General features: G+C 50.6%; 1 protein-coding gene across 3 annotated transcripts; it reads left to right on the top strand.

The window, feature by feature from the left end:
- The first annotated feature begins 166 nt into the window (after positions 1-166).
- TMEM9 (transmembrane protein 9) lies at positions 167-25507 on the top strand. 3 transcript variants are annotated; one of them, XM_050956450.1, is made up of 6 exons: positions 167-273; positions 4405-4506; positions 5047-5138; positions 14004-14112; positions 14987-15118; positions 22877-25506. In XM_050956450.1, the coding sequence occupies exons 2-6, from the start codon at positions 4414-4416 to the stop codon at positions 23024-23026; spliced, it is 576 nt and encodes a 191-aa protein (XP_050812407.1). In that variant the 5' UTR covers positions 167-273; positions 4405-4413; the 3' UTR covers positions 23027-25506. The 3 variants fall into 3 exon arrangements, with proteins under 3 accessions (XP_050812407.1, XP_050812405.1, XP_050812406.1); XM_050956448.1 differs by having other exon boundaries at positions 195-250; positions 22877-25507; XM_050956449.1 differs by lacking the exon at positions 167-273 and adding an exon at positions 2649-2665 and having other exon boundaries at positions 22877-25507.
- The last annotated feature ends 761 nt before the right edge of the window (positions 25508-26268 follow it).

Here is a 26268-nt window from a genome sequence, read left to right as displayed (position 1 = left end):
CACCATGTGGCATTTTGACATCACATTCACACCACGCTTTGCACTAGTGCTTCACATTTTGCAACTATTCCTTTTCTTGCCGCACCAGGGTTGAGAAATGATCCATGGTCCCTTAGCTCAGCCCTAGGCCGGGACTTCTGGCTGGTAGCAGGTGATGTCTGTTATGATACAGACCAGAGAGTATCAGTGCAGGGAGCCAATCAGTGGTAAGGGAGCGTGGCTTCCATCATTGCTAGGAGCTGCTGCTGGGGTGGGTATCAATTCGGCTGCAAGGTGAGTCTTATGATTCTAATTGTTTTTTTTTTAAATGCAAACTAGATGTGTGTGCAGCAGTGGGCATTTTGATTTGCAATCCTTAATGCTGACTACTGTTTAGTGTAACTGCGTGTGTGCACTGTGGGCTGTGCAGAGCCAGCTGCGTACTGTCTGTTAGGATCCACAGAAAGACATAATGGATTCAAGCAGAACTTTAATCTGCACATTAATTGCAAACTAATTAGCTTGAGTTGCTGCCTTTGTTACGCACTGCACATCCTAGCCAGAAGTACAGCAGGTTAGGTCCTTCCTTAGCAGCGGAACCATGAGTCAAAGGCACAAGGATTGATAGCGGTTTCATACCTATCTAATGGCTCTAGAGCAGGTTCTGCAAGGGATAGCTGTGGCTCATTATGTACAGCGTGGTCATTGCTCAGGTGAGTTTCTTGTTAGCTGTCACGTGGACTAGATTCTCAGGGCCTTCCTGACAGCACACGCAGCCTAGACAGTCTTCAGAGATGCAACATCACCTTGTTTGGAGATTTTTTCCAAAGCTGATTAGTGCTTTTTAGGATGAAGGCTGCAATTTCCATAGGGTGAGGGAGGCCCCTTTTGTGATAATATTAAATGGGGGAGAAGGGGCATAATAGCCCCACAGCAACAAGACCTACATTTGAACAAGGAACAAAGGGCTCAGTTTCTAGGCTCTGGTCTTGCACTGCAGCACCCCTTGCCTCTCTGCAGGGGGGTGCTCCTCTATCAGTCTGTGTTAGACCTCATTGCTTGGGGAGGGCTATCCATTCAACTGCAAGCTGTGGGCTCCCTGGCCCGGCCCATGCTGTGCAAGAGGTCAGACTGGATGATCCCAAGGGCCCCTTCTGGCCTTGGAAGCAATGGCTTTCCTGCTTCTGCTGTGTGGTAAGGCTGGGACAACTTCTCACTTTATAGAGGGGGGAGGGCAGGTTTCCTGTCTGAGTAGGTGTGACCACATGGATGCTCACCCCTTTCTTTGGGGGTCTCAGCATTTTATCAGGATGCTGTGCACCTGCTAATCAAAAGGGACAGAAGACTAAACATTTAATGGAGCAGGGTTTTGCATCTCTAGCATAAGGTGGGTGGTTCCTCCATCCCTGGCATCTGTATATCCCTAGCACAGACAGGCAGGGCCAAAGGCTGCTCCCGGCTGCCCCGCATTCTGCTGTAAGCCAGCACACAGCCTGGCACACACAGGGGTATAGCCCCCAGGTTCCCATCTGGCAGGCTGAGTCACGAGTTTGGCCAATGTCTGGTCTGGGGCCCCAGGATGACAGCCATTGACTCATCCTGCAATGCTTCACAGCCTCCTCCTGCATGTGTTAATGTTTCTAACTTGGCCATTTTGGGTCCACATCGTCCCTTCTAGAAAAGTCCTCCCCAGCAATAAGCAAGCACTGCGTGGTCCATCCACACTGGTTGGTGGGATCTATCTCCCCTGCTAAATGGCTAGGGAGTTTGACATTCTAGGAAACACAAGTGGGTCTTAAAGGAGAAACCAGAGACTAAGGAAGGTCAGGCCTGGTCATTACTTGGATGTAAGATCTCCCAGGAAAGCTCAGCCATGTACCAAGCAGCATGAGTAACTTAGCATCAAGCCCATCTCAGCGTGGAGCTGGGGGGTGCCCAGCTGCTGCCTCTCATGCCACAGTGGGGTGACTAACTTTCACAGGGGCACAAGACTTTCAGTGTTACTTAAGCCAAGACTCAAACACTAGCTGCATTGTGCAGTGACTATTGGAGGAGGAAGGGAAGTTGGTGGGTGATGGATCAGGGCTGTGGCACTAATTCACAGTGCTGTCTCCCCCCTGCGCTTCAGACCATGTTAAATGCAATTCTGGGTTTCCAGAGGCCCTGATCCAAAGTCCAACACAACCCAGGGAAAGACTCCCCATGGCTGTAATAGGATTAGAGCAGGCCCACATCACTCACGCTGTCTGCTTGGCTAGCATAGGGGTGCGTGTGTGTTATAAACTGTTCTGCTAAGCTATGCTATAAACATCACTAGTGCAAAGAGGGCACCTGGAATAGAGAGTCATGAGAAACAAGGCAGCAAATTAAACACAGACAGAATCATGGCGACAAATCCAAGTGTCTGCTCTGGGGTATGAATCATCATCACAGGACCTTGATTTAAGCAGAATAAATCCAGCTATAGCTCTCATTAGCCATGTGATCAATGCGGTATGCTAGTAGGTCTCCCTCCTACAATTGGATCTGCAGTCAAGGAGCCTAGTGGAAGGATTGGGGCCATATTTAACATTTCTATTGCAGTAGCAGCTGGAGGGCACCCCATTGAACCAGCTTATTTTATTCTGATTTCTTCATCTTCCTAGTCCAGTTCCCAGGGAAAGAGTCTCCACTCATGAAACCACTGGTGACTGGTCATCACTGGGTTAATAATGTGAACTCTGCAGGGTTGCATTGTTTTTGCAGCCCTAAAACAAACCCCACAGACAACTCCTTTCAGGAAACTATGGAGTGGGAGTTTTAGAAGCAAGAACCTTCCTTGCCGTGTGGAGTTGGGAGACACTTTGCAATTCCACAATTATCTCAGAGTGCTGAGAAGAGCAAGTCTTTAGACAGAAGTTCCTAGCCTTAATTAGAGCAGAGCTAGGACTCTTCTAGAGTTTACTGACAACTAGGTCCCAATGGTTCCCAAGTCTGTGGCAATTCAGATGCGGGGCTTTGACTCAGAGGAGCTAGTTCTGGGTTCCTGAACATATCCGACAAATATGTGGCTTAGGGGAGGTAGTGAAGTCTAGTGGGTAGGACACTAGACTGGGAGGCCAGAGACCCTGAGTTCCATTCCTCACCCAGCCAGTAGGGCAACCTGGTCTGGTGCTGTCACTTCCAGTACTACCAGTCACACGGTGAATGATTCCCCCTCATCCCAGAGCACCACCTAGCAACAGGGTACCCTAACGCCAGGGTTACCATCCCATGCCCCTTCAAGCCCCAGAGGGCTCCAACACAGGATTGCTCACCCCAATTAATATCCCTCTTTGGAACCAGTTTATTACTGAACTACAGTGCAAGTTATGCTCCATTTATCATCTCCAGTGTATAGAGCCCTCAGAAACCCCACACCATCTTCCCTCAGCATAGCACATACCACACTCCAGCATCTTTCACCACACCTGGACTCATCTTCAGTCCTCCCATCTCCTTCCAGTTAGAACTTGCCCTATTATTCCCAGCAGGAACCTGTTCCAGCCTCTCTGCTGGGAGTTTAGTCTCCCTAGGAGATCATCCCTCACTCCCCCTGTTCTGGTAAGCTCTCACCTCCAACAGGAGACCCTGGTACTGTCCCTCAGTCTCCTCTAGCACAGAGACATTACTGGGTAAAAAATCTGCTGCTAGTCTGCCATCAAGTCAGTTCCTCTTATTGGTCTTCAACCCCTGGGATCTTCTCCCTGTCTGACTCTCCCTGCTCCTTTATAGCCCAGATGCTGCCCCCACCTTCTTAAGTGGCCCAACAGGGAGCACCTGCCCTGGTACAGGAGTGCTGGACCTGCTTCATTTAAAGGAACTAGCCAGCCAGTGACACAAGTGTTCAGAAATCACAAGTCAGGTCCCTCTGCCCCCATTCTCCCAAATGAGGTTGGCTTAAAATCATGATGTTTTTTAAATGATTTTTTTGTTTTGTTTCTGGAGTTGGAGACTTTAGGGGGTCACGTTTTTGAGTTTTTCTGCATGAGCCCAAGGGCTAAGAACTTCCCTTTATAATAAAGGCAAACTGTGAGCCCCTCATCACTCCAGGAGCTAGGACTGTAAGAAAAGCTCCAAATATTGCAAGGCTTGGCACAGAGTCACAAAACTTGGGCACACTGCCTTGCCTCCGTTTCCCCTCCCATCCTTAGCCTGTCTTGTCTATTTGACATTGTAAAAGCTCTTCATGATGGTGCCTGTCTCTCTGTGTATGTACAGCCCTTAGCACAACAGGGCCCTGAGCTGGGTGTTACTGTAATTTAAATATGAGTCTAGGGACATCCTGCAGTCTGAGAGGAGCGTGGAGAGACTGGGGAAGATGAGGGAGTTAAATACTGCAGCTTGGCTGGCCCCTTTCAGATGGAAATCGTTCCCCCGACACACTCTTTTATTTTCTTGTTTCAGGCTCCTGGGATGTTGATACAGCACAGCTGGGAAAATATGAAGATTTTGTGGCTGGCAGCGGTGGCGTGGTGTGTCCTAGCACCTCCAGCGCAGGCCAGCAAGGTGAGGGGCGGAGAGTGGGGAACAGCTACGGATGCAGTCACCAGCCTAAGGTGCCACATGCAACTGAGACAGGGACGATAGGGAGTGTGCTTTTTCATGGAAGTTTGCAAAGGTGATGGGTATTGTAGCAAATTGGCTTGTGTGTTTGGGGAGGGAGAGGGTGTATGGCACTGCCTTCTTCAGCATGGAATTGGAACTGCTCACCTTTTGTGTCATGTGCCCTATACTGCAAACAGCTAGTGAAGATTCTCCTTCAGCCTGTGCTTTTGGAGCTGGAGGATTTGAGTTCTAGCCCCACTGTCAGTGAAGCTCTGAATGGCTAGGGTAGTGGGTGATTCAGTCCATATAACAATCTGTTTGGAGAGTTCCTGGCATCTGGCTGAAAGATGTCATTGCTATGAAACATGCAGAGCAGGAAGAAGAGACATGAAGGAAAGTTACCCCCCATTAGGGAACATCTTGCCTGTCTCACTCTATGTGGGGGAACTCGAACAGCTGCTCATGTGCCAGTCACTAATGCCAACTCCTCTCCCTGTGCAGAGCTCAGAGGACATCCGCTGCAAGTGCATCTGCCCCCCATACCGGAACATCAGTGGGCACATTTACAACAAGAATGTGTCACAGAAAGACTGGTGAGTTACCTCTTATGGGAGGCTTGTGGAGTTCCCCTGTCAAAATAATGAGGGGCTTGACCCAGAAAGCCCAGACCTGGATCTGACACCCCTAAGAGGGTGTTGGGCTTGAAACTGGGTTCCATCCTTCTGCAATGGAAATAGGTCAGAAACCATGTGTAACAGATCGTGCTGGGTGGAGCTGCTTAGCTGAGCCCTTGCTAGCTATTTACACACCACCAGTCTCTGCACAGCATGGTGATGGGCACTCTGCTTATCTAGAGAGAGACAGGAGTCTGGCAGACAGGATTCCATGGCCCTGGACCCTCCGGAGAGTCTAGTATCCTATCGCCCTTGTGCTCTGAGGATGACAGCGGAAAGGCTTTAGGACCATCTTAACCCACCCCCTCCCCCCGAACAGCTGAGCTGTTAGTGTAGTTCTCAAAGCACTTTATAAAGTATCATTAGCCAGATATTGCAGATGGGGAAACTGAGGCATTAAGCTGGGTAGTGACTTGCCAATGTTACATAGCGAGTCAGTGGCAGAGCTGGGAACAGAACCCAGGAGTCATGAGTCCTAATCCCCTGCACTGACCACTAAACCACCTTGCATAATAAAGAATGAGAGGAGAATGAACCTAAACATGTGTGATGCATCCACCTGATTGATTTAAATACCCACAGTGCACCACTGCAATCAGTGTATCTGTGCCATACCCTAAGGCCACAGGGCCTTTCCTTCTCTGGGTTGCTCTTTGGTTATTGAAGTTGACAGCCTGGCCGTTTCCCCAGCATCTCTGTCTTGCACAGCTGCAGCGGATTGTCCTGTGCACAGGGTGCACTCTACGGACAGGAGCAGAATCACCTCCTGCTTGAAGTCATCAGCTTTCTGTTGCAAACAGGAAGTGAAGTAGGGAAGCAAAGAACCAACTTCAGCTTCTTCATGGCATTGTGGTTAAGGCACTAGGCTGTGTGGTGGTTGGGGCTGTGCCTTGAGGGACTGGAAATGGGATGCTGAATGAAGCACGGCCCTTGCAAACACTTTAACCACTAGTGATCCCCAGGAGACCAGGGTTCAAGTATCTGTTCTGCCACGGACTCTCCTGGTGACCTTCAGCAAGTCACTTATCTCTCGGGGTCTTGGTTTCCCACCTGTACAATGAGAATAATATTTCACTACCTGCAGGTGACAGTGGGGTTACATTCACCCATGCGTGACAGATAGTGCAGTTGTGAGGATCCCATAAGTAGACAGAGAGATAAATTCACAGCTTTCAGGATCAATTCACATTTGCCACAAGCCTGGCTCTCTGCTCTGTAATACAGACTTCAGTTACCCTGAGCAGAGAATCAGATCTGCTCCGTTGCTTATGTTCAAAATTAGTTATTTTCCCTGCACTCCATTTGTTCGGATTATGCACATCTGTGGGATGTGCAATCTCGCAATAGCCTATGATTGGCAAAGCAGAGGGGCCGTGGCCTGAGACACTGGCAGAGCTGGGGGTGGAAGAGGAAAAACCAGCTCAGTACCTAACCATCCATACCTGCACTCTCAGCAAATCTGGAATTGGCTCGTTCCTGAGCACTAACGCCATTTGCCAAATCCCAGGGCTAAGAAGAAAGTGTCCGCACTGCGGGGGTGTCCTCTGTGGATGTCTGTACAGGGCCATGATCACTTTGAAGCCACAACCTGGATTGAACAAAGGCCCTTGAGCATCAATGAGCAGACTGTTCCTTATCTAATGACCTCTTTGTGCTTGTATTCAGGCTGGTTTACATAGCAGTGTGTACTTCACACCCTTGGGGGCGTGGGGTGAGATTTTATTATGTTAAGATATGGGGCATTTTGCTGAATCATTTACAGGGAGGCGTTTTGCTGAATCATTTTCGGTTCCTTTGATGTCCAGCTTTATAACATGTTTCATACACATTCAGAGGGTGGGACTTTAATCTGTTCTCAAGGACTATTTTTCTTTGCTTATCTGTAAATGTTTCTTATCAGTAAATGTAAGTAAACATCAGTTTCGCAAGAGACACACAAGGCAAGGACAGAATATTTCATCAATAGTAATCAAAATGTATAGACAGGCAAAGTAAGAAAAATGCTCCTTGAGAGCTCATTAGAGTCCCACCTTAAAATGTGTTGTCAAGCTGGAGTTAGAGCATGGTACCAGTTAGGTAGCTTTAACTTTTTGAATCTCAACATCTACTGTCATTAAATAATTATTGTCTGCCCCCCTCTAGGATTTCCCACAACTGTGAACATTTAAATCACTAAAAATTGAAAAAAGTGCTTCAGAACCAACATCGCTATTATCTGTCAAGATTATAAAAATTAAATGGTGCCAAGCCTAGGCACAGAGATCTGTTAGTTTATGTCAGGAGAGCGACAGGGCTGGGGGGCTGAACATTACAATGATGTCAAGTATCAGAGGGGTAGCCGTGTTAGTCTGGATCTGTAAAAGCAGCAAAGAATTCTGTGGCACCTTATAGACTAACAGACGTTTTGGAGCATGAGCTTTCGTGGGTGAATACCCACTTCCTCAGATGCATGTAGTGGAAATTTCCAGGGGCAGGTTTATATATGCTAGCAAGCAAGCTAGAGATAACGAGGTCAGTTCAATCAGGGAGGATGAGGCCCTGTTCTAGCAGTTGAGGTGTGAAAACCACACACAACTTACACACAACTATTTCAAATTTGATGACAATATATATCTCCAGATCAGTGGCACTGCTATGGGCACCCGCATGGCCCCGCAATATGCCAATATCTTTATGGCTGACCTGGAACAACACTTCCTCAGCTCTCGTCCACTCACGCCCCTTCTCTACCTACGCTACATTGATGACATCTTCATCATCTGGACCCATGGGAAGGAGACTCTGGAAAAATTCCACCACGATTTCAACAGCTTCCACCCCACCATCAGCCTCAGCCTGGACCAATCTACACGGGAGGTCCACCTTCTAGACATCACGGTGCAAATAAGTGATGGTCACATTAACACCACCCTATATCGAAAACCTACCGACCACTATGCCTACCTTCATGCCTCCAGCTTCCATCCCGGACACATCACACGATCCATTGTCTACAGCCAAGCACTGAGGTACAACCGCATCTGCTCTAACCCCTCAGACAGAGACCAACATCTACAAAATCTCCACCAAGCATTCTCAAAACTACAATACCCGCATGAGGAAATAAGGAAACAGATCAACAGGGCCAGACGTGTACCCAGAAGCCTCCTACTGCAAGACAAACCCAAGAAAGAAACCAACAGGACTCCACTGGCCATCACATACAGCCCCCAGCTAAAACCCCTCCAACGCATCATCAAGGATCTACAATCCATCCTGGACAATGATCCCACACTTTCACAGGCCTTGGGTGGCAGGCTAGTCCTCGCCCACAGACAACCTGCCAACCTGAAACATATTCTCACCATTAACTGCACACCGCACCATAATAACTCTAGCTCAGGAACCAATCCATGCAACAAACCTCGATGCCAACTCTGCCCACATATCTACACCAGTGACACCATCACAGGACCTAACCAGATCAGCCACACCATCACCGGTTTATTCACCTGCACGTCCACCAATGTAATATACGCCATCATATGCCAGCAATGCCCCTCTGCTATGTACATCAGCCAAACTGGACAGTCTCTACGGAAAAGGATAAATGGACACAAATCGGACATTAGGAATGGCAATATACAAAAACATGTAGGAGAGCACTTCAACCTCCCTGGCCACACTATAGCAGACCTTAGGGTGGCCATCCTGCAGCAAAAAAACTTCAGGACCAGACTTCAAAGAGAAACTGATGAGCTTCAGTTCATCTGCAAATTTGACACCATCAGCTCAGGATTGAACAAAGACTATGAATGGCTTGCCAACTACAGAACCAGTTTCTCCTCTCTTGGTTTTTACACCTCAGCTGCTAGAACAGGGCCTCATCCTCCCTGATTGAACTGACCTCGTTATCTCTAGCTTGCTTGCTAGCATATATATACCTGCCCCTGGAAATTTCCACTACATGCATCTGAGGAAGTGGGTATTCACCCACGAAAGCTCATGCTCCAAAACGTCTGTTAGTCTATAAGGTGCCACAGAATTCTTTATTACAATGATGGGCCATTAACTGAGTAAGTTAGAGCTATTTAGCCTCATAATTTCTACTCATCCGGTCAGTGAAGCTAGTTTCTCACCAGGATCCTGTCTGTCTGCACTAGTTGTCTCTTGGCATAGGCCACTTCTACAGTTTTTTTTTTTTCACTGAGCTGACTATTTCCACAAGGGGGAAGAGGGTGTTTTTCTCCAGGACTAGTTAAATTGGAGCAGCCCTGAGCATAGACCCAGCTATACTGCTGTACAGGTGCCTTTTACGCGGGTAGCTTCTTCCTTTTCTTGTAGGGACATAATTATACCAATACAAGCACCTTGATACTGAGAGGGCTGCAGCCACCTTGGGTGAAACAGGGAGAAGCACAAGAGACCAGAACAAATGGTTCTGGGCCAGAGCCTCACCTGATGTAAATCATCATAGCTCTGTGGTGATCACCAGAGATCTACTGATTTACACCTGCTGAGGGTCTGCCCCATGACTCTCCTCCTGGCAATGGGATGCTAATCTGTATGATACTGTCCAGCCACTAGTTGGCGTGGAGCATAACATGCCTTATGTAACCTAACCTCAGCCATGCTGGTGTGGCAGAGGATCAAAGGCCCTTGCACTGAGCACAGCCGGTGGGGCTCTCTGAGGGTATGGCTACACTTGCAGCAGTACAGGGCTGGGAGTTAAACCTGTCTTCGTACAGCTGAGTAGGGAAAGTTCTGCAGTCTGGCCACACTGACAGCTGCCAGCGCGCTGTCGTGGCCACATTTGCAGCATCTGCAGTGGCATTTTGGGAGCGGTGCATTATGGGCAGCTATCCCAGCGTTCAAGTGGCTGCAATGTGCTTTTCAAAAGGGGGTGTGTGGGGTGGAGTGTGACAGGGAGCGTGGGGGGGAGAGAGAGTGGATTTTTGGAGCTGACTCTCTGTCAGCATGCCTTGCAAGCAGGGCCGTCCTTAGGATTTATGGGGCCCTACGCAGTATTATTAAACTGGTGCCCCTATGCTGGATGGCAGCCCAAGCTCACAGCCTGGTGGGGGAGGGGGAGGAGGGACTTGACAGCAAAGGATAATGAGATGCCTGGCCTGCCTCATGGTGGCGGAGAGTCACAGTTCCCCGCAGAGACTTCCATGCCCTCTCCCTCATGCAGAATGGACATGAAGAAAGTACCTAATTAAAAGCACTAAAATTTGGGAATAAAAAATGTGAGTCACAGGTTTTTTTATATGCCCTGAAGTTTGTCAGAGATTTATTTGCAAAATCTTCATAGTAAGGGTGAGTCAGCTGTCCTGCTGAATACAACATTACATATAATGGAATACATGATGCAGCTCTTCTCTGTTTTACATTTTCTTATTCAGTATTTCTAAGTTGAATTTATATTTTAAACGTACTCAAATCTTAAGCCAGCATTCCAGATTACTACATATTTAACTCACTGAAACAAAGACATTCTTTTAAATTAATCAGAGAGGTTTAGTGTGTTCATAACAATGTTCATTGCTTTTAGAAAAAGGGAACAGTAATTTACTTTGTGTGATCTCCATAACAAGAGACATGGTTATGAAATTTCACCAACTTTAAAAAAATATGTTTCCAAAGATTTTAGGTATAACAAGGATTTTGTCTTACTAAGGTACTGATTTTGCTGGAGGGTTCTTTTAAAACTAGTTCATCGGATAGTCAGAAGTAAAGAAAGGGAAACTCTTTGTCCAGCTATCTGGAAGGGAAGGACTGTTGTCCCTTTAAGGGCTCTCTTCAGTGGGGAGTGGGGGGAGAGGTGGTGAAGGGATGGACAGAAAGGACAGGAAGACTTGGAAGCACTTTTTTTTTAACTATAGTAATTAAAATGTGTATTTTAGATAAGGGAGGTCTTTTGAAGGATTTATTTAAAAAACTGTATGTCTGAAGATCCACACATTTAAGGCTAAAGATGATTGTGCATCTAAAACTCTATGCAAGCATTTTTTAGAAATGTGATTTTATAATCTTCACCAGCTCACTAATGAAATATTTTTAAAGCAAATTTTAAGCTAAGGTCCTGTAGACTGACATGTTCTGTGTAAATATTACATTAATGCACAACTGTTTTTGTCAGTAACGTCAGAAACTGACAGTATAAACATTTATTTGGGCATAAACTTTCATGGACATCTGATGAAATGGGTTCTAGTCCACAAAAGCTTATGCCCAAATAATTTGTTAGTCTTTGAGGTGACACAAGGACTCGTCCTTGTTTTTGCTGATACAGACTAACAGGACTGCCACTCTGAAACCTGTCAGTATATACCTTGGGGTTGGCAAATGCCTGTTAAATGGCTTTATTACCCCTTGAATGTCTCTTTAACAGTTTCAATGTTGTGCTAATAGGTCTGGCAGGCTGGAGGTTTTTTCACTTTTAACTACTAGATTCCCTCCCAGGGAAGACTCACCAGGCTAGAGCAGCCATCTGTGGGAGCCTGCAGGAAGGGTCAGAACAGGGATAGGAAAACAAGAGGGTGGACACTAAGACCCAGTGGTGCCCCAAATTTTCAGGTGCCCTACGCAGCTGCCTATGTTGCCTATGCCTAAGGACGGCCCTGCTTGCAAGTTCTGACCCCCACTCCCCCAACAGCACCTCTTTGGTTTTTTTGCTCACAGACCAGATAAGCAGCTTCCCCGAAACAGACCGCCCCTTCCCTCCCTCCCATTGCACTGCTTCTCTTCTCAAGCCCCCTCCCTTCCCCTCTCTTCAAGCAAACACTAGCTGTGGGCCTTCCAAAGGGAGCTCATTCACAGCAAACAGTGGCTATGTTTGTTTTTTTGATAAGCAGCTTTGGGAGAGTTCACAACAAAACAGAGGCATCACAACAAAACAAAGAGTGGGACCTTCACTTAAAAGCATTATGGGAAGGTTCCAGAGGTCAGTTACAGCGTAGTAAGATTATTCCCTGGCACCCCAGCGCTGCAGCAGCAGCGCTATTCTCTTTATTCCTCTCGCCGAGGTAGAGTACTTGCAGCTGTGTGGCCAGGGAGATACAGTGTTGTATGTGCCTTGCCAATGTGGACGGGGAGTGAGTTACAGCACTGTAAAGCCATCACCAGCACTGTAACTCTCAAGTGTAGCCAAGCAGGGCCGGCGCTACCATTTAGGCAGCCTAGGCAATCGCCTAGGGCGCCAGAATAATTGGTTGGCGCTGTTTTGCCGGAGGGGGCGGCAGGCGGCTCCGGTGGAGCTGCCGCAGTCGTGCCTGCGGATGGTCGGCTCCTCGCAGGGCTCCAGTGGACCTCCCGCAGGCACCACTGCGGCAGCTCCACCGGAGCCACGGAGCACCGGACCCTCCGCAGGCACCACTGCGGCAGCTCCACTGGAGCCGCGGGACCAGCGCGCGGGGCGGCGAAATTCCTGTCCGCCTAGGGTGCTCAAACCCCTAGCGCCGGTCCTGTAGCCAAGGCCTGAGAAGGAACGGAAGCTCTGTAGCCAGTCCGTATCTGGCACAGACTCAGAGCCTGACCTGCTAGGAGCAGCCCTGCAACCCACCATGTACAAGAAGTACGTGCTTCTCCCCAAATGCCAGGCTGCAGTGAACTTACACTGTCAAGGGTTTTCCTCCGGGTGCGTGTTTAGTGGTTCGTGGAAATCAGCGACAGTGACGAGCCAGGCTGTCAGCCTCCACTGTGTGCTGCTAACATAACCTGGGGCCATAGCTGGGCTTCAACATTTGCCTCCGAGGGAGCGCAGGGAGCAATGTGTCCTGGACAGGCAGAACTGGGGCTTGTTCCTGGCACGCGCTACCAAAGCCGCTTCTCTCTTCCTGCAGTGCATGGGAACTGAATGCTTTTGAAAGGGGTGGGGTCTGGGAGCTACTGACAAGAGCAAGGCACAGAGCACCTGTCTGCATTGTGCCATACAGCCCTGCTAGTGTCCTTCAGTCCTGACCTGCAAGCCCCCTGCTAGCCCAGCCCTGGACTCCACCCCACTCCCCACATACATGACTCTGCCCACGCCCCTCAGTCCTCACATAAGCTACGGTGCCAGGCCTTATTCTCACCCATAAGACTGTCATGTCATGGTGCTGTGTCATGTGACCATACATCATTCACTGACTAGGCTGAGGCCAGAAAACTCATTGCACTTGTGACCTAACCCAGAGTTTTCACCCAAGTGCTCCTGGGGGTGCCTAGAAGCTGGAGCTGGCTCAGATCTCTGAGCAAGTGGAGCCAGTCGCTTGGCTGAAAGTGGCTGGCCTGATTGGAGCCTGAGGGATCTGTTTAACCCCAGAGCAGGAACAGCAGCAGGGCAAGATTCCCCCCAAGCCACCCCTACGCCTCAGCCCTGCCCCTCTCTGGGGGAAATAAGCCTCCAGGGCCCATTCAGGCCTTAGCCTCTTTGCTCAGAGGGCTAATTAGCATGGAGTGGCTTTAGAGGCACAGCCACCTGACTCCAAGGCACTGGCTGAGGCCATCCTCCTCCAGCCCCAGCTCTGGGGACGAGTATCTGGGGCACCTAGAGCTTCAGCCAGCCGCGGCCAACTCCCGTGTAAAGTGATCTGAGCAACTGCTGAGCTCTCCCAGTTGGACTGAGCACAAAGGGGGCTGCTGGACGCAGACAGGCCCGGTGGTTCTCTCTGGTTCTCCACCAAGCTATCGGCACTGCCTAGCATCACCACTAGGGTTCTCCATGATGGCGGGCCGCTCTCTGGGCCCCAGGATACAGGCACCTGCCGGGAGCTCAGCCACCTGCCCCACCCTGCTGCTGACACCGGCTCCTTTGTGACGCAGCAACTGCCTGCACGTGGTGGAGCCGATGCCCGTGCCGGGGAACGATGTGGAAGCCTACTGCCTGCTATGTGAGTGCAAGTACGAGGAGCGCAGCACCACCACCATCAAGGTAAAGACGGGCTGCTCGTGCCCCTGCACCACACGCCCCCGGGCAGAACCGCAAGGGCTGGATGTGGGACAAAGGAGATTGCTCTGGGGGCCTGATGCCTGTTCTCCATGCAATGGGGGAGGAAGGGATTCCTCGCTTGGATTCTTTCTTGTTCGCCAGTTTGGGGAGGGGCATAGTAAAGACTTCCCACACCCCTTCCCCATACCCCTTCTTCTTGTTGGCTCTGGTCTGGGGATGACAACACTGACCCCCTCCCCTGTGTGAAGGGTGTTGATATTGGGAGATGGAGCAAGGTGCTCAGCTGCTGTTATTGCTGTGAGTAGGTGTGAGGTAGCTTGGGAGGCTGGCAAGGCTCCTCCCATGGCCCCCTTCCCCAAACACTGCATCATTCTCTTCCTCCCTGCCGAGCCCTCCATGCAAAGCCCCCTGCCCTCCTGGTTCCTCTTTCCTCCCCGAAGAAATCAGCCCAGCCTCACTCCCCCCCACTCTTATCACCAGCCCGTTCCGGCCACCCCCAGGTGTCTGCTCTCAAGCCTGCCAGCGGGTGCAGAGCACCCACTAATTTTGCCCCATGGGTGCTTCAGCCCCAAAGCACCCACAGAGTCAGCACCTATGACTAGTAGAGAGGCTGGGATGGGAGCCCCAGTGCACCTCACTGAGGCATTGCCAGACTGCAGCACAGCAGGGGCCCCTCTAGCCTGGTACCTTGGCTCCAACAGTGCCCCTGCCCTCCATCCCGTGGATAGTTATGGCTGGAGGGGAATATTTCCTCTTGATCCTATCAGTCAGTGGGTTGGCTTGGGGAGGAGGCTGGGTGTCCCCCAGCCCTGCAATCTCCACCGACGGCCCAGAGCCCCTTTTGATGTGCCCACAGATCATCATCATCATCTACCTCTCGGTGGTGGGGGCGCTGCTGCTGTATATGGCCTTCCTCATGCTGGTCGACCCCTTGATCCGGAAGCCAGATGCCTACACCCAGCCCCTGCACAATGAAGAGGAAAACGAGGTCAGGGGGCTGCGGCGGGTGATATGGAGGGTGGTGGGCATGGTAGGAGAACCTAGAGGAGGAGAGAGAGCAGGGTTAGCTCCCGGGAACGAGGGCAGGCAGACATCAGGGGTCGTTATAGCTGATGTTTCTCATCTCCCATCCCACCTGGGTCTTGCTGGGGCTGGCACTTTTTACATGCCAACTAGAAATGTAGAATTTTTTGTTCTGTTTTATCTTTTAAATCCTGGATCTTGGTCCACGTGACGCTCTGAAATGTGAAGCCTGTGGCTGCAGGTTTCCCAGGGCCCAGAGTCGGCCTGCCCAGAGCGGTTAGCATGGCAGTTTTGTGGTCCTGCCCATTTGCAAATTGGATTGATTTTCATTTGCTGAATTGTGGATCAGATCCAAACAAAATGCAAAGTGCTCCCATCCGTGTGCAGCCCTGGCGACCCCCACCTAGCAATACCCTTCTAGAGGGGTGCAGAAGGAGGGTCTTTTTGTGAAGGCCCAGACAGCTCTGGGAGGCAGGAGAGCTGCATAGAGGAGCTGACAAAGCTAGAGTTGGTGCCTTTTGACTCTGCAGGGGTGCCAAGGGCTGCACCCCAGACCCACTACTCCAGGGACCCCACCTGGACCCGGAGCTGCACTCAGGCCACACCCGCCTTTGACAGATCCCACTTGGTTGCATTTTAGGGATCAGCAGTTGATTGGGCCTTTGTGCTGATGGGCCTCGATTGGGCCATTGACTCTCCCTTAACATCCAGTCCCACCCTGCCTGCTTTCACTCACGCCTCAACCCGTCTTATGCCGGGGAGGGGGTTGGTGGTTTTCTACACTGTCCCCACAACCAGGCCCTGTAGTGTTTAATCTTTCCCCTGCTAGATCCCTGCGTCCATACAGTGCCCCCTGGGTGAGGGAATGCATGTGCCCCATTATTACAATTGTGACTTTCTAAGCCAGGGAACGCCCAGCCCTGAGCAGCTCTGACCACTGCCCTGCCCCTGTCTTGCTCACCGTAAGCACGGGCTTGGTTTTCAGTCGGCTTGGGATGTTTCCCACGGTAAGGTCCTGGCTTTGCATATGAGCCAGAGAGTGATGTGAGGATAAAGGACCTGCTACTGCTAGTAGCTCAGGGACATCTCCTTTAGCTCTGGTGGATTTTAGAGAAGGATCAGCACGTGTGAAGTAGGCAAACTGCTATCATGTCACACGTGGTCTTGCTGCCACACCTCTGTCCAAAAGCCACTGGTCCTCTCCTGAGCCCAGCTCTGGACTCAGGCAACGCTTCCATTGACTTCCGTGGGGATTTTAGAGCAAGGGCACCAGGATTAGGCCCTGTATAGCCTGCCTTGTCTGTCGCTCCCCCCAGCTCCCATTGCTTGAGCAGGGAGGCCACCACATCCCAGCCCCCAGAGGAAGCGTAGATGAAGCTTGTTACTAGTGGGTGGTAATGGTAGTCCAGGTGGCAGGGGGAGTGGAGCTGATGCACACACAGTGATTAGCTGTAATGAGCTAATTTTAGCCCTGGCTCATGCTATAACAGAGATGCAGGGGGCGGACTATGGGAGGTGGAACGAGCGGCTCTGGGACCCAGCATTTCCTTTAGGTGTCAGTTGTTTGGAGCTGCTCCGTAAGCTGGGACCATTGTGCTGGACAAGCTGGGGTTGTGTTGATCACTAGATGATCCCTTCCCAATCAGTGGAGCTTCTGGGCTGAGGTTATCATGGCCTCTAGGAGCCACCCTGGCTGCAGTCTCCAGGCCAGCTCAGTCCTGAGCAGACTACCCAAACAAGGGCTGGCCCAGGAGGCTAGCGGCTGCCATTTCGCTGCCATGGTGAATGCCCAGGTTCTAAGGTCAGGCCCTGGATCCCAGGAGAGAGACGAGGCAAAGAAATGGAGAGAGGCAGCCCCCTTGGCGGGGTGAGCTATCTCAGACCCTTCCAGACAACCCCTTCTGGGTTTCCTAGACAGCCACACTCCTCAGTCAATGGCCTGGTTACTACCAGCAGGGGCACAAGGAGGATAAGGAGGGGACAAGGACAGGCGAGAGAGAACAGCCATTGAAGGGATGGTGGCGAGGCCTTGAGAGGAGGCAGAACGCGCTGTATCCTGGGTGCTGAAAGCTCCCAGCTGCCCTCAGCTGGAGGTGAGTCTCTTCCCCCAGGCTGGCTGATGCTGTATCTGCCCAGCCATGCTGAGCTCTGCTGTGAAACGCTGCGTGTCACCGGCGGCACTGGACATTCACCAGTCACTATCCCAGCCCTGCAGCGGGGACGGCCCTAGGGATGGATTGCGTGCAGCATGTCTGGGCCCCTCATCTCAGTGTTAACAGGCCCTGGAGGAGCCCACCCTAGGTTCGGCAGAGGATTACCAGGATATGGGGACTTAAGGAGTCAGGCAGGGGAAGAGTTTCGACCCCAGGCCACGTCGCTGATAGCTGAAGGCAGGACACAAGCTCGACTCCCCCTGCTGGCCATTGTACCCCTAGAGCACAGCCTGCTCTTCAGTGAGGCAGGGGAACCCAAGGTGAACTTTGGGGAGAGCCCCCTTCCCTGTCCCAGCCAGGGGCAAGGGACGGTTCTGTTGCAGGCACAGAGGGTGCCCGAGGCAAGCAACAGTGGTTCGTGCCTGGAGTGCTTAGCGCCAATAAACACACCAGGGTGGAGAAGCAAGCAAAGTTTATTTGAGATCTCAAAGCGGTGCTGGGAGACTTGACATGCCTCAGATCCAGCACACCTACACAAGCGGCTTTTCCCTTTTTATAAGTTTTTTTTTTCTCTTTCTTCCCCCCTCTCCTCCTCCTCCTTCCTCCCCCTGTAGCAATTACGTAAGCACAGGTGCATTAAGTAATCTTGGCTGCGGCAGCTCGTTAGTAAGTTTTCCTTCTGCAAGTTATCTTATCCTTCTGCTAAAGGTGCACAGGCCTCATTATTTCTGCTTTAAACCAGTTAGAACTGTTGCAACTGATAACAGCTGTTACACCTGGCCTTTTAGGTCGATTAAAGTTCAGACATGGAGGGACTCTTGTCTGCTGAGGCCTAAAACCAGGAAGGCTCCATACCCTTGTGGCCTTCCACCCTCCCAAGTTACTTAGGGTTATGCTTAGTGACACCAACAGTTCTGCAGTACGAGATATGCCCAAGTGCTCAAGGGTGCTTGCCCAGGGCGGCCTCGTGTCCCTGCAGCTGTTCGCGTTGATGGGACCTTCCTCGCTGTGCCTGCCCTGTGCACTAGGAGAGCACCGCTCAGGAGCAAGATGAAAGACACTTGCCTTCCTTTCAACCGCCTGGCAGGCTTGGCAGGGCCCCCTCGCTAGCAGCTGGGCGCACCACCTCCCTGGGGATTAGCTGGGTGCCCAGACACTCTTTCAAGAGAGGAAGCCAGTGTGTTTGCTGAGATGGCATGTGTCACATTATTGACTTGAACTGGGACCATATAGAACATGGTTGCAACCAAGGTCCTGTAGTGTCACCAAATCTTGTATTGGAGGGGGGTCAAATGAGGCATCTAAGACTAGATTATGGTTTGCTGGTTATGATTATGCTATCTGTATGCATGGATTATTTTTGTACTTAAAGTTATAAGTATTGGCTCTGTACTGTCTGTATTTCAAACTTCTGCTATGCTTCTGGGTGACACCCCAGACAAGTTGGTGTCAGCTCTGCCTAGCCTGCTTGATGGCCCATTAAGGACCATCAGCTACACAACTGACCCATTGAGAGAAGGCAGATACGTCTTCGATCCTGCTTCATACCTCTGGATGCCAGTAGGACCAGATGGAGATGAGGCATCAGTCTTTTCCACCTGTAAGAACACCTCTTTGTTCTTGTGAAAAATTACAGCAAAATGGAGTCTGCAGTCACATGGGCAAGTCCCTGCATACTTTGCTGAGTTACAGGGCTGAGGTGGAGCAGGGGTAGGGCTTTGGGGAAGAGGTGGAGTGGGGGTGGGGGCAGAGCAGGGGCAGAGGCTCTGGGGAACAGGTGTAGTGGGTGCAGGGTGAGAGCAGGGGCAGCTTTCCTGGCCAGCTCAGGTAGCTAGGGGATCAGGCTGGCCGCTGGAGCAACATGCAGCTGCGTAGGGCACTGGGCAATTTGGGGCAAAGTCCCTACCCCAACTGGACTCCTTCCCCAAATCCTGGCCCCAGCCCTGCCTATTCCCCTGAGCATGCCATGTCCCCACTTCTCCTCCCAGCAGGCTGTTTTGCAGTGTAACAAGCTGTGGGAGGGAGGGGGAATGCAGGGCACTCAAGGGAGGAGGCGGGGCTGGGCTGGGGATTTGGGGAAGGAGTCCAGTTGGGTGAGGACTTTGGGGAAGGGGTTGAAATAGGGGTGGGGCAGGGGTGGAGTCAGGGGAGAGTGAGGTTGAGCACCCACTGGCACCAGGAGAAGTTGGTGGATGAGCCCTGGCTGGCATGACCTATTCAACTGCTCCAAAATCCTTCATTTTAAAACCAGTAAGTGTCTAGGATTCATGGCTGAACCTTCCACGTGGGCCCCAGGTGTAACCAGTGGAGTGATATCTACCTGAGTCTGCAGATAGCCAGAAACAACTCCCCTGTCCTGAGTTTGCAACCCAGAGGACATCACTCTCACTCCTAGCCCTGTTCCATCTCTGCTTTGTCCCTGCGTTCTCCCAGCACCTGATTTTTTTGCACCTAAACTCTGATGCTGCATTTCACCCCAAAAAACAGACACATGCTTCCTTCTAACAGAGGAATGACAAACACTAGATCTGAGAGAGAGAGAGCGCAGTGTTGTGTGTCCTCTCTGTAACATGCTGTGTCTGCACTGAACCCACAGTGGCAGCAGACTCAGTGCTGTGGCTCAGAAGGCCCATGATCATTTGTACTGATTTCCAGCATGCCCAGAGCTGCTTACACCTGGGAAGAGCTTAGCCCAACTCCTGTTGGCCGGGGAAGGGAGCAGCTTGGAGAGCAACTGCTGGAGAGCATGAGGTGTCTGGCTAGCAAGTGTGCCGGACACACTCTCAGAGGGCATCTGGATCTGCTGGTGGGATAGCCCTTGTTGGGAGGTCCACCCCTCCTTCCTGCTGACATGACATCCTTCAGAGTCATGAGCAAAGCACTGAGCATGGATCAACTTTTGGTCCCATTAGAGCAAATGAGATTTGGATCACTGGCTTCAGTGGGACCAAAGGTGGGATGAACAGCCACGGACTTCAACCCCTTCAGTGCTGGTCCTGCAGTTCCTGCGCTGCCATGAGAGCAGTGGACCATCAGATGGATCTGACACAGTGGTCTGAAGCCAAGGAGTTAATCACTGACCGATTCCCCCCACACACACACACACCTTTCTTCCACACCGCTGCTCTGCTCCCTGCTGAGCCTGGCAGCTCTGCGGCCTTAGAAGCCGTGCCAGCTCAGGCCGCTGCAAAGGAAGGTGCAGTTAGCAGGCAGCTCTCAGTGAAGCGAATAAGGCATGTTAATCCCTTATGAGGTATGTGGCAGCAGAGGAGAGGGGCCAGAAGCCCTTCAGGAAATCCCTCCAGGAACTGGGGAGCTTCAGCACAGAGCTAGCCCCAGCATCTCCAGCTGCGGTTACAGGAAGTAACGCTTCCTTTTGGTGGAGAGTTTTTGTGCAAGTTCATGTGGCTGGGAAGGACTGAAATGCAGCAGCTCCGAGACACAGTGGGCAGGGGGAGATTCCGGGGAGGGGAAGAGAAGGAGAAGGGGTGCAAGGGAGTGGAAAGCAAGGGGTCTGAGGGGAAGGAAATCAGTTCCATCTCCCTCTACAGCTCTCCCAGCTAATCCTCAGGCTATTCTTTCTCCTAGTGCCTGGTTAGAGGGACAGCTGTTCCCCGTGAGTATTTTTATTGGGGTTTTTCCTGACTCTGCTCCCTCTTATGTCCAGCATGCAGAGCCCTTGCTGGGGGAGACGGGAGGGGCTCAGGTGGAAGGTAGCTCAGTAACAGTACTGCTCTCTCACTCTCCCGACCAGTCCGTTTCTGGGCAGATTCAGGATCAGAAACGGGCTGAGGGGGCTGTTTGGTTTGGTGTTTGAAAAACCCCATCAGGGAGCTTCATTGATTATACTGGAGTTACTCCTGGGTGAGTGGGGGGGGATCAGGCCTAGAGGAGTTACTCCTGATTTACACCAGGGTGAATGAGAGAGGATCAGGATCTGCATTTATTCCACTAATATAGATTTGCATAATTCTTTAAGGCACTTTGATAACCCAGTGACGAGCATGATATAAATACCATTAGATTTAAGTTCTTTGTCTTCCCCCACATTCGTACAGCACCTAGCGTAATAGGGCCTTTGGGCACTGCTGCAGCATAAATACTAAATGACAAGAGCGCATGGTTAGAACAGGCCCAATAGCTCAGCTGGGTATCAATGCAGGATAAACACCGAGAGCCATAACCTCTGGGCTACACCAGTTTACACCAGCTGAAGATCTAACCCTGTGCTTTGGGATGAGGAGCTCTAGCTCTAGCCCTTTCTCAGTGTCATGAAAATAGGGGGAAGGGTAGCAACCTTTCTGTGTGCTTGGCAGCTGTACTGGATTGCTTTACCTGAAAAGGGTTAAGCAGCTCAAATAACCTAGTTGGCACCTGACCAGAAGGACCAATGAGGAAAGAAGATACTTTCAAATGGGGGCGGGGGGAAGGATTTGTTTTGTTGGTCTGTTGTTGTTTTCTCTCCGGGAGGAGGGAAAAACCAGCAGGTACACAATCTCCCAAAAACCATACCTGGAATAATCCAACTAAAACCACAGAAACTGTAAGTAGGGTAAGGAAATGTGTTAGGTTCTCTTTTGTTTTGGCTTCTACATTTCCCTATGAGGTAGTTTCATTCCTGTCTTGTAGTTGTGAAGCTGAGCCCAGAGGGGAATCCTCTGTGTTTTAAATCTTTTTATTACCCATAACAGTTACCTTCCATCCTGATTTTATTTTTTCCTTAATAAATAAAGTTCTTTTTTTAAGAACCCGATTGATTTCAGTGTCCTGAAGACAAAAAGTCTGGTCTGTGCTCACATTGCGTAGGCCACTGGTTGGTATTTTATTCTCAAGCCTCCCCAGGAAAGGAGGATGAAGGGGTTTGAGGGGATAGGGATTCCAAGTGACCCTTCCCTGAATATTTAGTGTAAATCACTTGGTGGTGGCAACAATATCAGTCTAAGGAATTAGTGCCTTAGAGAAGTTTTAAGTGAAGTTGGTAGAATATGAGCTTAGGGGGTCTTTTGTGAGGGTCCCCACATCTGTACCCCAGAGTTCGGAGTGGTGGGGGGGAACCCTGACATTCACGCTCTCTGAGTGGGACCCAAACCCAGTAATGAATGATTGCCTTTGGTTTGAAATTTCACCCTGCAGATGTATGAGTGGGTCCCCCCACGCACAAGTGGTAAGCATGGGCCAAATGTTCAGCGGTGCTGATGCAATCCACATTAGCAGTGTGGAGCACTGGCCTTCTAATTGCTGGCCTAAAGAAGGGGATAAGAGCCTACTACCGGTACCTCCTAGGGAAGCTGCTCCTTTAGCTCCAGTGCTGGAGGCCTGTGCTTTTAGCACGGATAGTCCCAGCTTCAAGCCCAGTTACACTGAGGACCCCCACCCCTCCAGTATGAGTCAGTGGGAGCTGGGCACCTCTGAAAATCAGGCCCTCTCTCTGCAAGGAAATCTCAGTCCCGAAATAGCTCTTCATGTAAAAGTGTCTCCCAATGCTGAGCAGCTTTTTTCTGTATTAGAGATATCACTTCTCCACTCCACTCACCCTTTTGACCTCCTGGTTCCTTCTCTTTGCATTGCAGGAGGCCCGCTCATTGGCAGCAGCTCCCGCTCCCACTGGTGCCAGAGCCAACACAGTGCTGGAGAGGGTGGAAGGAGCCCAGCAGCGATGGAAGCGCCAAGTGCAGGAGCAGAGGAAGACGGTTTTTGACCGACACAAGATGCTGAGCTAGAGCAAGCCGGGCATGACGGCCCGCTGGAGACAGGCAGCTGCAGCATAGTGGAGATAGGCCGTGTCTATCTCACTCAATAGGACCCCCCACGATGTTTGTTTTGAGCCCTCCAACCCATTCTCCCATGTGTTCGATAGAGCAAACAAGGCCAAAGTGCCTGCCCATGACTGTGCCCTCTGCCCCCATTACAGCCTAAGCCAGAGGCACCCTGAGCTTTGCCCAGCTGAGGGCCCCATTGGCAACTGCCCTCAAATGGCCCTAAAGGAATCCCGGTGCAGCCACTGTCATCCTTAATAAGGAGACTGGCAGAGACTACAGCTCCCAGCATGTACTGCTCCAGCTTGATTCCCCAGCGGTCATGACACAGAGTGCTGCATGCTGGGACCCGTCGGCTGTACCTCGATGTTAAAAGTTGTGGCAAAGGTGGGACCCAGTTTTAGAACTCCCGTGCCTGCATTTGGCACTTGGTGTGTGTCGCTCCCCGGAAGCATGTTACATGGCATGAAATGGCCTTGAGCGAGGGCATGGTAATCACTGGGGAATCCCTGTCCCTCGCCTCTTCCTTTTAGCTGTTGTGTAACAATCTGCAGCCTGGAGAATTCAGAGAAAGCTATTTAATGAAACAAAGCTGGTTTCAGCCCATTCCTGGCTTACACAGGGAGACAGATACCTCAGCACATGGCTTCTGCCAAACCTGTTCGGCCCCTGTGCTGTCAAGACACAGAGCCCACTGGCCTTAGCTGAGGGTCTGTGAACCCAGAGAAACCAACAAGGGAGGAAAGTTTGTGTTTGTGCTGGATGAAGTAAGCCAGTTCTGTACATATGGGTGCTTGGCTGCAGCTTGTCCTCCCGTAGAGCTCATGTTCAGTCGGAGGCGGGATTATTATTCATGGCTATTATTTACACTGCCTCACAGTTCTACTCCATGGCAGGGCACCAAACGTTCTACCAAGTACCACAGGGAGCCAGACTCTCCCCTGGGGTAAACGGGCATAGTTCCACTAAGGTCAGCACAGCTACCTTCGCTGACAGCAGCGGAAGATCTGGTCCCAGAGCCTTTTCTGTAAGGACGCCGCTCTGGACACAAGAGGCCTGGTTCTCGTCTCATGGGCACCAGTGTCAGGATTTGCACTGGTGTGAATGAGAGGAGAATCCAGGCCTTTGCATTCAGCTGCTGCTCTGATTTACTCTGGTGTAAATCCACAGTAACTCCACTGATGTCAGTTGGGTCTCTCCAGATCTACACCAACCAGATTCTGGCACCTGAGCCTTCTATCTAACTGAGCATTGTGAAAGAGTGTTGGGTACTAACAACCCAAGGAGTGGGGAAGGGGGGAAGGCCTGATTATCATTTACACTGAGGCCATTTTACTCCACTTTAGCCCTGCACAGTGGGATAACACTTCACTCCACTTTCAGGCCTGTTTACACTGGCAGAGTGAGGCACAGGACCATTAGTGTCAATGAGACTTTAGAACAAAGGTTTCACTATGTTTAGCAGGTCTGGAAGCTAAGCCTCTCTGGATCACAGAGCCCTGAACAGTTACTAAAGATGCACTTTAGTTTCTGTAATGCATAGAAGAAACTGGCTGAGATCTTTGACTATGGTAGGTATTCCTGCGGTGTGTGAGAAAGCAGAGTAATTAATTGGTGTATTTATTCATCTGTTACTCCAATTTGTTTTCCCATCAAAAAAGTTTGCTAAGTGCTTGAGTTTTGTTATCATGTAGCATCGCTTCTTTAAACAGAAACAAGGGAGTGTGTCACTTGAGTGGCTTTTTTAACTGGATACTTTTGCTGTGTAAGAATTAAAATATTCTATGCTAGGCTGCAGATACCTGGTTTTCAGAGCAAAATTAATTGCGGACGGGGGAGAGGAGAAAGGGGGGCAATGGGTGCTGTTGGAGGCTGGGGGAAGAGAATATAAATATAACCCAAATTTCCCTGTGCTCTCCTAGCCTTATGTTAAACCTCTGCCCAGGCTCAGCTGATGTGCAGGGCTTACCCACTCAGACAAGGGGATTCTCTGACCTGTGCTATGCAGGAGGTCAGACTCAGTAATCAGAATAGCACCTTCTGACCTCAGCATTTAGGCTGTTGGCTAAGGACCTAATCCCAAAAGATGCTGAGAAACTGCTTTGACTTCAGTGGTATCAGAGAGTGGGAGAATACTTCACAGGGGTACTTAGGACTGGATCCTGCAGAGGGCTAACGAAATGTACGCTGTCAGCCAAAATATAAAGAGCCCTCCTGGTTTATTTTGGGCCTGCATTCCTGGATATCCCAAAAAAAAACACAGCAAAGGTCTCATCAGTGCTTTTCTGGGGACCAGGGGCGACGGGCAGCCATGGCTTGGGGTTACACCAGGGATAAATATGGCCCCATACATTCAACAGGCTTTCATATCATCCTACTCTAAGGCTCAGGTGCACCTGTCTTTTACAAGGTAAATTTCTTTCCTGTATTTGCATCTGCCTCCTCAGCGTGAAATTCACCACCAATGCCCAGTGCCTGCTCCCTGAGGCTAATCTGTCGCTGCAGCAAAATAAATCTATTTAAAATGTATGGATAGTCGTGAACAAATATCCTGGATCAGAACTCCCCCGGGTTTAGTGGCATGGTTCCAGCTAATGTTGTGGATCCACTTAGTGGCCTAGAGCCTTCTGCTGCTCTCAGCTAGAGGAGTTACCCCTATGGCTCACATGTAGAAACGTGCTCTAGTGCTGAAGCTCCAGGGTTCACAGTCCACTGCCCATCCAGGCTAAGTGTTTATTTCACTGCAGACTGATGGGTGGCAAAACATGTAGCCATGCAGGAGGCCCTAAAATCTCCTGGCATCTCTTATGGATGGGGAGCAATGCTTTCAGTGAACACCCCCACTCCCCTAACGTGCTTTGGGAGCATCCCAACAGCTGGACACTTCCTGCCCTCACCACATATGGCCGCAATGCAGGGGACAATCCAAGGTGAATGGTGCCTCTGAAATTAAGGCTTTAAACAGTGGCATGTCCTGGCTCAGCCCTGGGGTGCAGCAGGATCCAGAGCCTAGAGACAAGGAGCTGGATAGCCCAAAGGTTACAATGAGGCAGGTGCCGCTGTGAAAATAAACTGGCCTGTAGTAATTGTGCTTCTTGGCTTTACCTGTAATCACAGCTGTACTCACACTTCAGTTCTAGTCTCAGGAAAAACCTGCTTTTGGCCAGAAGAACCCAGTCTCGTGGAGGCCTTGCAAATCTGAACGT

Source organism: Gopherus flavomarginatus, chromosome 5 (genome assembly GCF_025201925.1).
Source record: "Gopherus flavomarginatus isolate rGopFla2 chromosome 5, rGopFla2.mat.asm, whole genome shotgun sequence".
NCBI classification, from domain to species: domain Eukaryota; kingdom Metazoa; phylum Chordata; order Testudines; family Testudinidae; genus Gopherus; species Gopherus flavomarginatus.
The sequence above is the reverse complement of the archived record's forward strand: the minus strand, read 5'-3'. Positions and strand labels throughout refer to the sequence as shown.